The 19,047-nt window shown below is 47.0% G+C and overlaps 1 protein-coding gene across 6 annotated transcripts in view; it reads left to right on the top strand.

Moving 5' to 3' along the window:
- The window catches only part of LOC119975257 (sialic acid-binding Ig-like lectin 12), a 312,188-nt gene that overhangs the window by 213,806 nt on the left and 79,335 nt on the right, over positions 1-19,047 (top strand). For 2 of the 6 annotated variants that reach the window (XM_038814946.1, XM_038814945.1), the window contains one exon: positions 850-1,206. The exons of the other annotated variants lie outside the window; for them this stretch is intronic. In XM_038814946.1, coding sequence (XP_038670874.1) covers positions 850-1,206 — 357 coding nt within the window. The remainder of the gene's footprint in view (positions 1-849; positions 1,207-19,047) is intronic. 6 annotated transcript variants of the gene reach the window in all.

Below are 19,047 nucleotides of genomic sequence, written 5' to 3'. Positions count from 1 at the left end.
CTGGAGCTGTGAAGCAACTTTGCTAATCACTATGCTACTATGCTGCCCTTCTCTAGAATCAATCGAGTGAACCTCCTCTGAACTGCCTCCAATGCCACTACATCTTTACGCAATTAATGGGACCAAAACTGTGCACAATGCTCCATGTCTCACCAATGCCTTGTAAAGTTGCAACAACACTTCCTTACCTTTATACTCTATTTCTTCAGCTATAAAAGCTAGTTTTCTGTGATGCATAAACAAGGACACCCAGATCCCTCTGCATTGGAGCACCCAAAGTCTCTCCCCATTTAGATAAGTTGCCTTTCCATTTTTCCGATCAAAATGGATGAAAGCTGGAAGACCCCAGTAACAGAGCTGTGTGTGCTATGTTCTGCTCACAGGCCAAAGTGAAACTGAGATTGGTCACATGATACACTTCCACTCTCATGATGTCATGCTGCTAACCCTCAAACACATATTACAATAGGAACTGCAGTCTGAGACAGTGAGGATCCAGGAAGGTGAGGCAAATGAGTGATTCATGATTGGTGATAATGGTGGGAGTTCTGAGGGCTCCTAATCCATTGTTTTGTCTGCATGTATCTGATTTCATCTTGTAGACACTGAGTAGGGTGGAAGACTGACTTAACTAAACCGGGTCTGAGGCCCATGAGACAATGTAGGATACACTTGTCCACTCCTGTATCCAGGATTATCTTCCATCCATTGTAAAATCTTGGGGAGTTCCTTTGGTGTCCTGTAGATTGTCCACACTGCAGTCATGTGCATCAATGACGGAAGGGGTAGATGTTGATTGAGTGTATCTACAAACTATGCGGTGTTAAATGTTGATATTTCTCTCTGCAGTTGGACTGTCACAAGAGTGGAAAGCCAACATTCCAGAAAAGTTGACAGCGGAGAAAGGTTCCTGTGTACAGATTCCATGTAATTACAGTTACCCAATGCACTTGGCAAGCCGACCGCGTGTTGGAATCTGGTATTACGATAACAGTGGAACTACAGCCTTTCATTCCAAGGATCAGAATATTATATCAACACAGTTCCAGCATCGGACCCGGCTGTCTGGAGACCTGGAAGATGACAACTGTTCCCTGATAATAAACAACGTCAGACAACAAGACGCAGGAAGATATTATTTCAGAATAGAATTTGAGGACCATAATAAATACAGCTACGAACCTGTAACCCAGCTTCAGGTTTCTGGTAAGTGCTGTGTTATATAATTCCTCAACAATTCACATTCAATACTCAATGGGAAATAATACATCCTAGTGTTTGATTTGCTTGTTTTGTGGCCGTGTTAACCAGCATCACTGTTTTTAATGATTTTCTATTTCTCACCAAGATATCTTCACTGCCTTCCTCACTCTGTCTGCATTGAATAAATTCCCATCCTCGGAGGTTTCAACCTCCATCTTAACTCATCTTGCTTTCTCTCCTCTGGGTTCAGGATCCTCCTGATGTCTACAGGGAAAACATCCTCCTCAAAGAAAACACTGGATTCTGTGTCACGAAGATTGAGACAATCGAATCAGCTGCCTCTGTCTTGACCCTCCCTTCCAATAATCCACTATGACAAACGCCACTGATGCCCCCCCCCCCCCCCCCCCCCCCCTCCCCCCCCCTATCCCTGAACTCACATCTTTTTCCAGTTTCTCACCTGTCTTCTCTCGTGTCCTTTGTGAACACATCTTTTCCATCAGGGCTATCTCCTCTTCCCTTGACTATTCCCAGTAAGTTGCTAGCCACACAACATCCCCTCCTGATCCTCATATCAACTGATATTGTTAACAGTTCTCGCTTTTCATGTGTCATCCCTCTCTCCTTCAAATCTGCCTCAAACAACTCTCTCCTCAAAGAAACAACCCTTGACCCCACTGTCCTTATAAACTCCCATTCCATCTCCAACCTCTCTTTCCTCTCCAAAATCCTTGAACATGTTTTCATCTTCCGAATCCGTTCACATCTCTCCAGGAACTCCATATTTGATCCCTTCCAATCCGGTTTCTGCCACGGTGACAGTACTGAAACAGCTCTTATTAAAGTCACTAATGACGGGGCAGCACGATGGCACACTGGATAGCACTGCTGCCTCACGGTGCCAAAGCTGTATAGAACCTTAGTTAGGCCACACTTGGAGTATAGTGTTCAATTCTGGTCGCCACACTGCCGGAAGGATGTGGAGGCTTTAGACAGGGTGCAGAAGAGATTTACCAGGATGTTGCCTGGCATGGAGGGCATTAGCTATGAGGAGCGGTTGAATAAATTTGTTTTGTTCTCACTGGAACGACGGAGGTTAAGGGGCCACCTGATAGAGGTCTACAAAATTATGAGGGGCATAGACAGAGTGGATAGACAGAGGCTTTTTCCCAGGGTAGAGGGGTCAATTATTAGGGGGCATAGGTGTAAGGTGCGAGGGGAAAGGTCTAGAGTAGATGTACGAGGCAAGTTTTTTACACAGAGGGTAGTGGGTGCCTGGAACTCGCTGCTGGAGGAGGTGGTGGAAGCAGGGACGATCGTGACATTTCAGCGGCATCTTGACAAATACATGAATAGCCGGTGCAGACTCGATGGGCCCAATGGCCTCCTTCTGCACTGTAAATTATTTGACAATAGGATGGGAATCACGGGCTTGGAGGGCCGAAGGGCCTGTTCCTGTGCTGTACTTTTCTTTGTTCTTTGTTCTTTGAAGTCCCAGGTTCGATCCCGGCTCTGGGTCACTGTCCATGTGAAGTTTGCACATGCTTCCAGTGTTTGCGTGGGTCTCAGCCCACAACCCAAAGATGTGCAGAGTAGGTGGATTGGCCACACTAAATTGCCCCTTAATTGAAAAAAATGAATTGGGTACTCCAGATTTAAAAAAAGAAAGTCACTAATGGCACCTTATGTGACTGTGAGGAAGAGAAACCTGCCCTTCTTGACCTTTCTGCAGCCTTTGACATGATTAACCACACCTACCCCTCCAATGCTTCTGTACAATGTTATCCAGCTGGGTGGGGCTGCTCTAACCTGGTTCCATTGCTGTCTAATCCTAGATAGAGAATTACTTGTAATGGCTTTGCAACATCATCTGAACAGTGTTAGTTTTCACATGTACACTGAACAGTGGCGTGCAGAGGTCTGGTGATGCCCGGGGCAAATCTTGATTGTATGCCCCAAAGACTCAAGTATAAGGCCTAATATACTGAGAAATATTATGAGAAAGGAAAACATTTTGAATATATAAACACAGATGAAACATGAAATAAACGCTTTATTCGATTTTAATATAAATCAATCAAATTTATTAAGTTCTTTTCCCCAAATGATACCTTCTGTCACAAAACACCTGAACTACTTCACTTTTTACATCAGCTGTGAGAAATTCTTTTTCAATGCTTATTAAAGCCAGGTTGGTCAGTCGCTCCTGTGACATAGAAGACCTCAGATATGTTTTTATTAATTTCAGTTTTGAAAATGACCTTTCACAGCTTGCGACTGAAAATGCAATTGTAAGCAGTAATCTGTATGAAACACACAGCGTCGGAAAGACATCCCTCCCATACTGCAGTAAAGACTCCAGAGCATCTTTAGGATCAGGGGGAACTCTATTCCCTCCAGCTCGAAGGAGCATCACAAAATCAATAATTTTGTCATATAACTGAATTGCAACCACATCATTGTCATAATAATTTGCAAAGTCTGAACATTCCTTTTTTAATTTCTCTCTTTCTTGTTCATCTTCAATCACTCCTGAATTCAAGTTCAGAAGAAAAGAAAATCGGTCACTGAGTCTTTGAAGACGGACACTGCGGTCTTCAATTTCAGTTTTTAATCTGTTCACTATCTCTACCATTACTCTATTCATTTCTTCTTGTGCCGTCAGTCCACTATCTCTTGCTGACTCTCCAGGCATTATTCTTCTTTTCCTTGTTCGTGCAATTGGTATTCCCCAATTTTGACAATATTCATTGGCTAAATCTATTGCATTGTGGATAATTTCGTCATTCTTCAAATTCAAGATATGAATAAGTCCTCTCAGATCACAAGAAGCTTCATGGAACCCCATTTTCGGATCCTGCAAACGTTTTGAGACTTTATCCACTGATGATAAAACTGAGTACCAAAAATTTAATAAAGCTATAAACGGGAACTGTTGAATAGAGTTCAGGAGCGATCCTGCATCAGATTTAGTTTCCCTTGAAAATTCTCCTTCCAGCAGGTGTTGAAGGCTTGCAATAACGTTGTCACACTCTTCGTGGATTACTTGCACAGCATCATGGCTGGAACTCCATCTTGTGTCACACTGTCTTTTCACAGTCCGAGTGACAAATGATTTTAACACTTCCCAACGAGAAGTAGATGAAGAAAAAAAAGTAAAGAGTTTTTCTAGAATGCCAAAAAATGTAACAACAACAGGTTGCACCTCACTTGCATGGACACAGGACAAATTGAGGCTGTGGTTCTCGCAGTTCACAAACACAGCTTTTGGGTTAACTTCAAGAATTTTTTGTTGAACACCTCCTCTCACTCCAGCCATAACTGCTGCGTTATCATATGCTTGACCACAACAGTCATTCATGGAAATTTTGTCTTCTTCCAATTTTTCCTGAATTTTATTTACCAGGCTGACTGCATCTTTCTTGTTGACTTGAAAAAATCCCAGAAATGTCTCCTTTATTTCTACTTTTCTGTTTTCATCAATATGAACGTAACGCAGAATTTCAGAAACCTGATCTTCATGGGCAATATCTGGAGTTGAATCCAGCATTATGCTAAAATATTTTGCGTCCTTAATTTCAGAAATTATATTTTTCTTGACAGTTTCACCAAGAAGATTGATTATTTCGTTTTGAATTCTGTTGGACAAGTAGGTGACACTTTTTGGTTTCTCTTTCCCTCTCTGCAAGTGTTTTGCTAAGATGTCATCATATTTGGCCAAAAGTCTGATTGTTGCTAGAAAGTTTCCTGTATTTTCACTGACTGTCTCCCCTGGCTCTGATAACCCAGATATTCCTTCTCCTCGATGTCCACGATAGGCCAGATTCTGCTTTGCCAGAAAGGATATAACCTCGACAATCCGTTCAGTTATAGCTTTCCATCTTTTCTTTTCAGCAGACATTTGCTGTTGAAGTTCAGCATCTATCGTAGTTGAATGATGGAGTCGAACTACAAGGTTCAGGTATTCCCTCATGTGAGCTCTATGAGAAGGGCTTTTCTCACGGTCAGGTATTGTTGGATTTAATTTTCTCCAAGTGGAGAAACCGTCTTCCTTTCCAAAGTTTGACACAGACGACAAATGCTCCTTTGAAAACAAAAAGCAAACAAAACAGTAGCATGCTTTCCGATATGGAGAGTATAACAACCATTTTCTCTCCACAATTTCTCTGTTTGTGGAAACTTTATCAAACCACTGTTTGAAAAATGATCTCCCATCCTTCTCAGCAAATGGACCACTTTTATTCTGATATCTTTCAGGGCCATGTTGTAATATTGTCATCTTCAAATGATCTGGAATCGGTTTCTTCAAACAGCCAAAATTGCTTCTTTGCAAAAATATGCAAATATCTTCTTTATTTTCTTCACATGGATCATCATCCTGACAACGAGACTGAGGAGAGAGAGTATTATGTTCTGACCGAGCTGAATCCGTATCAGAAAAATCCTTCTCTGCACCCACATCATCTTTTACTTCTCCAGGTTCTCCTACTTCTTCTTTACTTCTTTTTATCCATGCATCTAATGCCCCTCTTTGATGGGACTCTTCTTCGACTCTGGCCCTCTTTTTTTCCCTGTTCTGTGCTCCACTCGGTTGTACACAAAATACTCGTAACATTTCATTTTCTATCTCAAAAACCGTAAGACGCATGAGAAAATGGGAAGAAAATGGTAAACAATCGGTCAGTTGCAGACGGATAAACCATATTTCATTTCTTTGTTCCTTCGTATCAAATTATTTCACACTGATTCTCCACTGATAATTTTGTGCAATTTATATGATAGACTTGCAAATTAGTGGTATCTGTATTCGAATATTAGCATGTTAAGGAATAAATGTCTCCTATTCCGAGATTAAATGCCATAGCAGTCCTCTGATCATCCAGGCTTCACTCTTACTACATCCCACGTAAATATTTAATTAAATATCGCCAAAAAACCTATAAAAACCGTAGTTGCACCTGTTCTAGAGCTATTCACTGACCTGAGTAGGTAAAAGAACTAATCTAGATGCACAAAAAGCTGAAGAAAAGACGAGTTATGACTCGAGGAAATGCAGAAACGAACAGCCACGTCTGCTTGTTGCTTTTGATGGTTGCACCACGTACATCATGCGCATGCGCGTGGGGGGGATGGGGAGAAGGACCATTTTCTCTAGACAGAAAGGGTACACCATGTTAAAGGAATAAAGGGCTAACAACTGCCTCTGCAGTGTGGTGAGCCTCCAAAAACTGATTTATCACCGCTGAAATTTTAAAATTACTATCTTATTTCCTTCTCTGGGGCAGCACGGTGGCCTAGTGGTTAGCACAACCGCCTCACGGAACTGAGGTCCCAGGTTCGATCCCAGCTCTGGGTCAATGTGCGTGTGAAGTTTGCACATTTTGCAATAATTGGGTAATCTAAATTTAAAAAAAAAATGTAAAAAAAAAAATTTTTTTTTTTAAAAAGAATTTTTTTTTTTTCCTTCTCTGATTGGATGCCCCCATCCAATGGATGCCCGGGGCCAATGCACCGTCGGCCCCCCCCTCTGCACGCCACTGACACTGAACGACACCCAGTTCTACCCCCCCCCCCCCCCAACCTCTCTTGACTCCTCCACTGTTTTAATTATTGGACATCTTATCCAACATCCTGCAGTGAATAAACAGAAATTTGCTTCAAGACTTCCGATGATGACCATATGCTGAGAATTTGCACATCAGGAGACTCTCCTCCCGTGAACCTGGAAAAATGCCTAAAAACCGAGCAATTCATCCCCTCGGCTTGAACAGGACAACAGGGGACAAAAGAAAAAAGAATGGATGTCGGGCAAAACTCAATCCAGGGGTCGAGCAGGGACCAGGAGTCAGACGAGCCTGGAGCAGAAGCGAACGGACAAACTGATCGGCGCACGAGGCAGCGAAACCCAAACTTCACCGGAACGAGAGGGCCTGACCAGTCGCGCACGAAGCCCTCCCTCACCGGGGTGGGGAATGGCTGGACGGCGTTCCTCTCGAGTGCACTAAGGGAGCACAGGGACGAGACAAAATCGGACATCCAGGCAGCGGTGAAGGACGCGGGAGCCAAAGCCCTGGCGCACATGCAGCTCGCCTTGGACGAAGCAGTTAAGAGATTTGAGGCCCAGGAGGTGACGATCACAGAACTGGAAAGGGCCGCAACGGACCAGAACGGCTGAATCGTCGCCCTACAAAAAGAGGTGGCGAGGCTGATCGCGACACAGGACAGCCCAACAGGAAAGGTCGAGGACCAAGAGAACCGGTCGAGATGGCAAACCTACGAATCGTGGGCCTACGGAGGTGATCGAAGGTAGGGAGCCGAAAGAGTATGTGGCCCAAATGCTGGCAACCTGGTGGGAAGGGACACCTTTCCCAACCCACCAGAAATATACAGGGCACACAAACTAAAAGCCCAAAGCCGGGGACCAGCCAAGGGCGATTATAGAGAAAATGCACCGGTGCTAAGTCTGGGAGAGAATCCTGTGCTGGGTCAGACGGTCTAAAATCTGCAGCTGGGAAGGACATCAGATCCGGATCCGGATATACCAGGATATTGGAGCTGACCTAATCAAGCGCTGGGCTAAATTCAACAAGGCAAAGGCCGTGCTGTACAAGAGTGATGTAAGATTTGGTATGCTGTACCCAGCCAAGCTCTGGGTCACATACAAAGGCAAAGAACACTTTTTACAGTCCCCGCTGAGGTGGATAAGTTTGTCGTATAGTGCGGGCTGGAAAAGCAGCAACAGGGGAAACGATGAGGAACCAACAGAGCTAGATGGTAACTCGGCAATGTGCTGACAGCAGATTGGGGGGAGAGAAAAGAAACTCTCGTTCATAGAACATAGAACATAGAACAGTACAGCACAGTACAGGCCCTTCGGCCCTCAATGTTGTGCCGAGCCATGATCACCCTACTCAAACCCACGTATCCACCCTATACCCGTAACCCAACAACCCCCCCCTTAACCTTACTTTTATTAGGACACTACGGGCAATTTAGCATGGCCAATCCACCTAACCCGCACATCTTTGGACTGTGGGAGGAAACCGGAGCACCCAGAGGAAACCCACGCACACAGGGGGAGGACGTGCAGACTCCACACAGACAGTGACCCAGCCGGGAATCGAACCTGGGACCCTGGAGCTGTGAAGCATTTATGCTAACCACCATGCTACCCTGCTACCCCCCTACAATCTGTAACCAACATCAAACCAGCACCAACGAGACCGCTTTACGTGGGAGAACATGGCCTCGTTCTGAAAAACGAAGGTAGCGAAAAAGGGAAAGGTGAGTGACGTCCGGACAAGTACAGTGTAAGAGAGGGGACAGAGTGAGCAAAATTTCAGACAACGGGCGAGGGAGGCAAGCACAGTAACTCCTGGGAGGGGAGCCACCTCACTACCGAGACAGCTAGCACCAGGACTCATGTGAAGGACAGTGGCTGCGGTGTGCCCCCAGCAAGGTGAAAGGACAGATCAAAAATGGCAGACTGGCTGCAGCAGGCCACACGTGGGCTAAGCAACCACTTAGAAGGGTCCCTGGGCAAAAGGAGACACCGGACTGCAGGGGCCCGACCACATGGGGAGAACAGTGACCACGGCCATTTTGGATGGTCCCCTAACAAAGGGAAAGCCTGGAGTGCAGGGGCACATCCACTGAGCGAATCTGGGTAATCCCACAGGAGCGGAAGGACAAAAAACCCCCATCAGGATATTCACCTGGAATGTCAGGGGGCTTAACGGCCCAGTGAAAAGATCCAGAGTCTTCACCTACCTGAGGAATATGAGAGCCGACATAGTCTTCCTCCAAGAGAAACACCTGAGGGAGAAGGACCGACTGGGTAAGGAAGGGCTGGGTGGGACAGATCTACCATTCCTGCTACGGAACGAGGGCCAGTGGGGTAACCACTCTAATTAATAAGTGGACGATGTACACAGTGGCAAAGGCGGTAACGGACCCAGGGGGACGGTACGTCATGGTCATCGGTATCCTAGACGGGGCACCGGTAGTCCTCATTAATTCTCCCAACTGGGACGACACGGAGTTTATAAAGAAGACCATGACAGAAATCCCCGACACAGACATGCACCAACTGATCATGGTGCGAGTTTTAACTGCATACAGGACCCACGGACGGACAGGTCGAACCCCAAAATGGGAAAGACCTCCAGCATGGCAAAGGAACTTGGCCTTTTTATGGAGCAGATAGGGGCAGTGGACCCATGGCGATTCACCCACCCAGAGGAGAAAGAGTTCTCCTTCTTCTCCCAAGTGCATAATGTTTACTCAAGGATCGACTTCTTTATGGTGGGGAAATCGGTGCTTCCAGGGCTGGTTAGGGCGGCCTACTCCATAATCGTAATCTCAGAGCACACTCCACATTCCATGGATGTGAGATTGGAGACAGGCCGTGCCCAACACCTCACATGGAGGTTGGACACAGGCTTACTGGCTGACAAAGCTTTTTGTGAGAAAATATCACAGGCCACAAATGAATATATAAAGAACAACCAGAACGGGGAGGTCTCACCCTTCACGTTCTTGGAGGCGCTGAAGGCTTTGATCAGGGGATAAATTATCGCTTTTAAAGCAAGAAGAGACAGGAAAGAGAGGGTGGCCAGGTGACAGCGAGTTGACTCCATACCGGAGGTGGACTGGCGATACTCCGAGGCTCTGACCGTAGAGCTCCTGGCGGAAAGAAAAAAACTACAGATGGACTTTCACCTGCTCTCCACGAGGTGAAACGGGATCATGACCCCATCCGGGGAGAGAACACCTGAGGTGATCGTCTCCCAGGAAGCAGAAAAGCCCTTCGAGATGAAGCGGTTCGGGCTCGGAACAGGATTCATCGCCTGAGTAAAACTCCTGTATAACGCCCTCATGGCGAGCATTCGAACAAACACCACCAGCTCGAAGTATCTCCAGCTGCACAAGGGCACGAGACAGGGATACCTGCTATCCCTGCTGCTGTTTGCATTTGTGATAGAGCCATTAGCGATTGCATTCAGAGTGGCATGTTAGCCGTTTAGCTGCTGTTGTATAAAGAGTCAAAAGTTCTGCTCCTTCTCACAAACACCTTTATTTTCCTTTAACACAACTCTGTACAAAAGCTTTGTGACCACATCACATGCCTCAAAGGCCACCTGAAGCTGTTTACATATCAGTGTCAATTATTGGATACTTAACATAAATGAGACATTTAATTGGAATGTCTCTTAACCCATTCCTTAACATGGCAAAAAATTGGAAGGTGATCTGAAGAGGAGGCAGAGAGCAGAGAGTCTTGCTCTATGCGGATGGCCTGCTCCTCTACAGGCACCGGAATGTGGCGACTAGGGGCTTTTCACAGTACCTTCATTGCAGTGTTAATGTAAGTCTATTTGTGACAATAAAGATTATTACATAACGGACCCTCAAAGCAGCATGGAAGGAATCATTGCGCTCTTGAAAGAATTTGGACCCTTCTTGGGTGACAAGCTCAACATGAGCAAAAGCGAGATCTTCCCAGTAAGCCTGCAAGAGGAGGGGCAGAGCTGGTGGGATTGCCATTCAAACGGACCTGGCATAAATTCTGCTACCTGGGGATTCAATTCGCTCAAGACTGGACGGGAGTTCATAAATAGAACCTGACCAGTCTGACAGAGAAAGTTAAAAAGGGCCTGCAGAGGTGAAACACACTCCCATTCTCCCGAGCGGGGAGGGTGCAGATGATAAAAATGAATGTGCTGCCAATCTACCTCTTCCCATTTAGATCCATTAGATCCATCCCGATAAAAATCCCCAAGGCTTTTTTCAACTCACAGGACAAACTAATTATGGTGTTCGTGTGGAGGCAAGCCAGGGGTGGTGGGGGGGAGGAAGAATGCAAGGATCCCAAAGAAGGCTCTACTGAGATAAAAATCCATGGGGAACTAGTCCTCCCAAATCTAAGATACAATCTCTGGGCAGCGACAGCAGAAAGAATAAAGGGGTGGATAAAGGAGCCGGAAGTTGAGTGGGTGCTCATGGAGGAGGAGCTTCCTCCAGGCCCTAGCCACGGTGGAACTCCCATCTCCACCCAAGAAGCAATCAACCAGCCCAAAGATTGTGGCAAAATTCCAGTCGTAAAATCAACTGCGACAACAATTTGGCGTAACCAAAATGTCCGATAAGGCCCCCATCTTCAACAACCACAGGGTCATGGCAGTGCTCACAGATGCCCCCTTCGAAAGGTGGAGGCAGGATGGGGGGATGCTGACAGTTAGGGATCTGCAAACTGACGGTAGAATAACAACGCTGGATGAGCTGACAGAAAGATTCCACCTAACTGGTGGTAACTAATTCAGGTACCTGCAGCTTAAAAACTTTCTGTGCAAAGAAACAAGGACGTACCCACGACCGCCACAACAATCACTGGCAGATGAAATGCTGGACGTGGACATTTTAACTATCTCAATAAACTACTCTCATCTCATATTTAAACATTCTACAACATTCTAATCCCTTAATCATTCACACAGCAGCATCATTACATTTCATTTCTGACTCGGCAGTCGAACTCAGAACATTATAATACATCCGCAAAGTCTTTATTTACAGATCATATCAAAATTAAATCCTTTATTACACATCAAGGGGTTGGGGGGATTGGTGGAATCTGAAAATGGGTGATTGTACTCTGTACACTGTTGAGGCACGAGAGCGGTGGGCTCTCCTTCTCCATTTCCTCATCCTGAGGGTTTGGACTATAATACAGAGAACTGCAATCACCAAAAGTGATTCTATGACATACGACAAGGAGTACCATGTCAGAAATCTGGTACACCAGGTCGGGGTACTGTTACCATTGACTGGGCTGGGGGTGGTCTGGGTTTGGGAGAAGTTAGCAAACGTTGTACTGTGGGAAAGGGGGTCCGCGTCCACGCGCAACCACACAGATGCCACAATAGCTAAAAACATAGCAATTGGAGTGCTCTTCATCTTATCTGTCTCTTCTCTGCTCTTCCTTCCTGGGATCTTGCTGTGCTGTTGCTTCGGTTCCTCTCGCGAACGTCCGAAAGCTAAGGGATCAAGCGTATTATCTGTTAGTGTTCAGCTTAATATCTTGACTTTAAGTATATCTGTCCTCTTGTTCCAATTTTCCCTTTATGATGGTCACCTCCATGTGACTCCCTCATTTTTTTTTCAAAAACGGATTTAGGACCAGACGTATACTTATCTACTAAACCAGTGCGAGCCGTCTCGCAGAGTGTTGCAATTTACCATCCCAAAATGTTCCTGGATGTAAATAGCATATGGAGTGGCGGCCGAAGGCTACCTTAAACAAAATGAAACCAAGCTTTAGAAATAAGAAAGGTCGAATCAGTTGCGTTTGGGCCGCGACGGGAAAGAGTTGTATGGGATCTCCGGGTAGGGGTTGCTGTGCTGTACCCGAGCTTAGCTGACCAAAGGGGTGGTCCTCAGACAGGGTGGGTCCTCAATGCCGTTTCTCCACTGCCTGAGCAACCTGAAATGAACGGGCAAGAATATAGTCATTGTGGAATTGCAGCCTCTATTCCCAGAATAGAGGGGCACCTAAAAAAAAGGGGAGCCAAGATGCTCCTGGTGAAACGTTGAGCTGGGCTCCAGACATTTCAGCTGAGTCAAGTTCTCAGAAATATCGGCGGACAAACTAACATAGAACATAGAACATAGAACATAAAACAGTACAGCACAGAAGAGGCCCTTCGGCCCTCGATATTGTGCCGAGCAATGATCACCCTATTCAAACCCACGTATCCACCCTATACCCGTAACCCAACAACCCCCCCCCCCCCCCCCCACCCCCCCCCCCCCACCCCCCCCCCCCCCCACCCCACCCCACCCAACCTTACTTTTTAGGACACTACGGGCAATTTAGCATGGCCAATCCACCTAACCCGCACATCTTTGGACTGTGGGAGGAAACCAGAGCACCCGGAAGAAACCCACGCACACACGGGGAGGACGTGCAGACTCCACACAGACAGTGACCCAGCCGGGAATCGAACCTGGGACCAAGGAGCTGTGAAGCATTTATGCTAACCACCATGCTACCGTGCTGCCCCGTGCATGTGAGGTGGTCACACGCTTTTCAGCTGAAAACTGAGTGGCCAATCTCCATATCAAACATTTAACATACAAACATTCAAACATAACCGACATGCGTGCAGGTTCCATCAGAAAGGACAGCGCTTCTCTCAAGCGGTTCCTCTTTTTACATCATCTGGACACCTCACTTCTCTTCATTCTCTGCGAACAGGGTCGCAAAGGGGTTGCCGTGTCGGGAGTCAGACATCAAGTCATCCTCTTCTCCCAGATCCCATACCCTTGTATGGATCAGGCATGTAATTTATGCATTGTGTGACCGGGGGTCACTCTCGTCATTGCGGACAAGTCTCCAAGAATTGTCCCTGTGCCAAATCGTGGGGTCTAAAATTGAAGGAGCGTTGTCGGGGTCGTCAGGGGCTGGTTTAGCTCACTCAGCTAAATCGCTGGCTTTTAAAGCAGACCAAGCAGGCCAGCAGCACAGTTCGATTCCCGTACCAGCCTCCCCGGACAGGCGCCGGAATGTGGCGACTAGGGGCTTTTCACAGTATCTTCATTGAAGCCTACTCGTGACAATAAGCGATTTTCATTTTCATTTCATTTCAGTGTTGGGTGGTGGGTTTGGGTGTGGATCTGGATTTTTAATGTAAGTGATCTCCATGGGGTCACTGGAGTTGGGGTCGAAGTCGCTGAAGTGGTGGCTGTTGGGTGGAGTGCTGTGGCTGTCCTCAGTCTCACAGTCACTGTCACTGTCTCTGCTGTGGCAGCTTGTGGGCGTTCCGGGGCGTGTCCTAAAGTCAGTGGGCGGAGTCGAGGTCGAGTCCGATGAGGAACTGGTCTGTGAGGGGGAGGGTGGAAATGTGTCTCTTGTGGGCGGGGCGAGGTGTTCTGCTGCATCTAGCAGGACATGGTGTGAGTGGTTTGACTGTGTTCCATAAGCCTTTAGCTGGTTTATATGGAACCACGCAGTCTTACCGTTGGGGTACTTTATCCGATATACTGAGGGGCTGATTTTGTCCGAAATTGAGTACGGGCCGGAAACTTTTGGTGCCAAAAACATGCTAGGGTTATATATGGATAATATCACTTGTTGCCCAACCTGAAATTCTGTGGTGTGGACATTTTTGTTGAAACAGGCCTTGCTCTGTTTCCTCCTTTTACCCAATTTTACTGCGGCTGCTAACTGAGCAGACCTTACAGTCTCAACTAGTTGTTTAACTGCTTTCTCGTGTGTGAGGGCTGTCACTTCTGGGCTGGTCGTGTAGAGTCCTAAAAGGAATTCTGATCCTTTCATAGGGCGTCCGGTCATGAGTGTGTGTGGGGTGAAACCTGTAGATGATGAAACAGTATTTCTTATGAACATTAGAGCGAATGGGAGCACTGAATCCCAAGTCGAATTGTTCTCCTGTACCATTTTTCTAAGGGTCGATTTTAGAGTCCGATTCATGCGTTCCACTATCCCGCTTGACTGGGGGTGATACACAATGTGGAAGTTCTGTTTGATTCCGAATATGGTCAGGACGTTCTTCATGACCCGTCCTGTAAAATGAGATCCCTGATCTGATTCTATACTTCTGGGGAGTCCCCATCTCGTAAAGATGTGGTGGGTCAGGATCTTTGCAGTTGTCTTTGCTGTGTTGGTGCGGGAAGGGAATGCCTCTACCCATTTGGTAAAGGTATCTATGACCACCAGAACATATTTATAGCCATTCCTGCAAGGGGCAATGGACCTATAAAATCGATCTGGAGGTTTGTCCAGGGGCCATTAACGGGGCGAGTGTGGCTGAGTTGTGCCTTCTTTGAATACCTCTCCGGGTTATTCTGTGCACAAATTAAACAATTCTCGATATAGTGGGTAACACCTTGTCTTAAGTTGGGCCACCAACAGAGTTGTCTAAGGTGTGTTGTGGTACGGTCGATCCCTTGGTGTCCCTGACCATCATGGAATAAGGCAATCATTTGATTCCTGTCCTTTTCAGGAACCACATACAATTTGTCTTTTATGATCACACCCTCATGTGTGGTCAAAGCGTGTTTGAATTTATCGAACGGGCCACAAAGTTTCCTTTTAAAATCTCCCGGAGATTTTCGTCCTGCTTCTGTGCCTGTACTAAATCTTCTATTTCTGTCTGTGAGACCTGAACTGCACTCACAGGGGCGCTAGCTGGTGCGCTAGCTGGGGGTGTCCAAAAATGACCTCGCCTGGAACCTGCTTTAGCCAGTGCGTCGGCTTTTACATTTCCAGGGGGGATGACCGATGGTGGCTTCTAACTTTGATAATGCCATACGTCCTATCCTTTGCCTTCTCTAGGATATGGCGGAGTAATGGGGCTGATGGAAGGGGCTTCCCGTCCGCGGAGACAAAACCTCTTGTCCTCCACAGCGGTAGAAAGTCTGTGAGGCTGTTGCATACATATAAACTGTCAGAATATATGTCTGCTGGGCTGGGGAACGAATCTGGGTGGTCCACTATATATTCAATGGCCGCAAGCTCTGCTGCCTGCGCGCCTAAGTGACCTGGTAATTTTAGAGATATCTCCTCTAAAGCGCGTCCCTGCGCATCTTCCACATAAATCCCACATCCAGTGATGCGTTCTCCATCTAAAACTGTGGATGAACCGTCCAAATATATCTTTAAGGGGGAACACGTGTCTGTGTACTGGGTGCTCTGGCTTGAATTCACTATCTTCCTGGGGGGCGTCTTGGCAATGAATGGTCCTGTGTTGTGTAGGGGTGCTACTATCTCGCATTCATGGGGTTGTCCTAGATACTGTAGGTTGTCCGCTAAAAATGTGTGTGTCCTGGTCCGTTTAACTGTTATGTCCCATCCTTGTAACAGTAGTGTCCACCTAGCAGCTCTTATCTGGCTCACTGAACCGTCCTTTAGTCGACCGTCTAAAAGTAACTGTCTGGGGGTGTGTTCGGTCAAAATGGTGATGGGATTGAGTCCAGTAATGTACAAAAAGTACCGAACTGCCCAAAATACTGCTAGTAGGTGCCTCTCGCAGGCTGAAAATCCCTGTTTTACGGGGTCTAAAAGTCTGGAGGCATAAGCCTCTGGTCGTAGTTGCTCGTGCCATTCCTGAAGGAGCACGGCCGAGAGGGTCAGATCGGTGCTAGCTACCTCTATTGCATAGGGGGAGAGTGGGTCTGGAACTTGTAGCACGGATGCTGCGCTGAGGGCTTTCTTTAACTCTTCCACAGCCTCTGTATGCTGCGGAAGCCATTCCCAAGGGGCTCCTTTCTTAAGGAGGTCTGAAAGTGGGGCTGCCTTGGTCGCAAAACCATCGATATGGTTCCGACAATACCCAACCAGTCCTAAAAACGACCGGAGGGCTGAAACATTCTGGGGAAGGGGCAATCTGATGATCGAGTCAATTCTTTCGAATTCGATCTCTCATTTGCCGTGCGTGATGACTGTACCCAAATACATCACCTGATTCTCCAATATTTGGGCCTTTCTGGGGTTAACTTTACATCCAATACTTTGCAATAGTTCCAGGAGTTTGGACAGAAGCGTGATGTGCTTTGCCTTGGTGTCTGTCTGCAGTAATAGGTCGTCCACATACTGTACCAGACATTCGGGTCGGGAAAATTTTGCTAGTCCATTTGCCAGCTGTCGGTGGCAAATGGAGGGGGAATTGTGGAATCCTTGTGGGAGGCATGTCCACGTATACTGCTGTCCTTTAAATGTGAAGGCAAATTTGTACTGGCACGCCTTTGCCAATGGGATTGACCAGAAGCCGTTGCTAATGTCCAATACCGTGAAATATTTGGAGTGGAGTCCCTGTTTGAGCATGGTCTCGGGACTTGTTGCTACCGTGGGGGCTACTGCTGGGGTTACTTTGTTGAGTTCCCGATAATCTATGGTCAGACGCCATGATCCGTCAGGCTTCCTCGCTGGCCAAATAGGTGCATTATTAGTTGAGGCTACTGTCCTAAGTACACCCTGCTCTAATAAGCTCTCTATAACCTTTCCAATTTCTCCCTCTGCTTCTAGGGGAAATCGGTACTGTCTCTGTGGTCTCGGGTCAGGTCCAGTAACTTGAACTTGTCCAGTCATTCTGCCGCAGTCGTGCCGGTGACTGGCAAATGCTGTCCTGTGTCTGTTCAAAACTGCCCTAACCTATTTTTCCGTGCTAACTGTGGTTGGGTCAAAACAATAGTCGCCTACAGCGCTAATCCTATTTGCGTACTCTCCTACTGTGAGAGTTGCGGGTGCTCTGTCAGATTTTGCCATTCGCCAGACACACTGATTTACTGGATCGAACGACAGGCCGTGGGCATTCATGAAGTCAATACCCAGTATGTGTTTTGCTGTGCGGGGCAGATTAACTAACACCACGGGGTGTCTGGTGGAGATGTTCCCTAGCTGAATTGATACAGGGGCTGTAATGTGTCCCTGCTGTGAGTGACCTGTAAATCCGCTGAGTGTAATTGAAGCTGTAGTGGGCCACGTGTCTGCTTGTGGTGTAGTGGAGGAATTAATGGTAGTGCGGGACCCTCCTGTGTCCCAAAGTAATTCGATGGGCTTCCCTCTAATTTTTGCTGTGACCACCGGTCTTCCGGATCAGTCCCAGGGGGTGTCACAGACCCAAGTGGGGGAGCCCGAACACCGTCAGTCCATTCCGTCCACATTGGTCTGTCCTGACTGCATCCCTATACTATGGATTGGCTTTGCTTTGTTCCTGGTCAGAGTGCCTGTCTGCTGGCCTCTCTGAGATCTCTGTGGGGCGTTGTATTCCCTAGCAAAATGTCCTAAATGTCCGCAGTTGTAACATTCCTGCGACTTCTGTGGGGGGCTGTTCTTTCCTTCATTTACCCATGCGGGGTTTTGGTGTGCTCTTACTGCCTGTATATCTGCTGCAGCCTGAGCTTCTTCTGGGGTCTTAACTTTAACCTTGCCTTGGATGGATTGTTCCCAAGCACGGGACAATCTTTTCGAAACCCATTTTTCATTATGGGCCTCTTCTGAGGGGTCATAACTGCTGCAGACATTCTGTTCTGCATCTGTGGCATGGGAGATTATGGTGCGGGTCCATTTAACCATATTATCGTGGGTTAAATGAGCTTGGTCTAAATTGCCAAAAACGGCAGTGAAATAAATCTACAGCCTTCCTGCGAATGCTGTGGGATGCTCTGTCCTCTTCTGCCTACAATTATTTAGGCCTTCGACTGGGTCTCCTCTGTTGTACCCTGTCGTGTCTAAAATAGATGTATGCATCTCCTCTAATGTGCCTCCTCCAACGTTCTGTGGGTCGGGGAGGGCTGCTATAATCGATGAGTCTAAACTCAACACTGTGAGCTTTACCTGCTCTCGCTCATCCAGGCCATACATGGCCGCCTGTTGTTTCACTCTTGCGAAAAATTGGTGGGGGTCTGCAGTGGGGAGGAACAGGGTGATTTTCTCACATGCGTCCCTTAGTTGTGTTACGGTTAAGGGGGTGGTGTAGGTGATCTCGGGTGCGCCTTCTGTGCTTGCCTTTCTTTGGGTGGTGACTGGGTTCATAGGTGCGGGTGCTATCTGATCTGTGGGGGGTTGGGGCGCTTTCCTTTTCTGTTGCGCTGCTGGCGGACATGTTCCCTGAACATAACGTGCATGGTTTCGCTTAATTCCTGCCAATCTGGGGCATTTTCTTCATCTAATTGGGTTCCAAATGTCTCTTGGAACCCATTCTGTACAGAAAGCAGGGATTGCAGCTGCGCAATCTGCTTTCTACATTTCGCATGATCCACTGTGCTTTGCCTTTGCTCAGTGGTGGCAGCATGGAGTGCTCTTAAAGCTGCCTTTAGGTCAGAGCA

This window comes from Scyliorhinus canicula, chromosome 12 (genome assembly GCF_902713615.1).
Source record: "Scyliorhinus canicula chromosome 12, sScyCan1.1, whole genome shotgun sequence".
NCBI lineage: Eukaryota > Metazoa > Chordata > Chondrichthyes > Carcharhiniformes > Scyliorhinidae > Scyliorhinus > Scyliorhinus canicula.
This window is presented reverse-complemented; position numbering and strand designations above follow the sequence as displayed.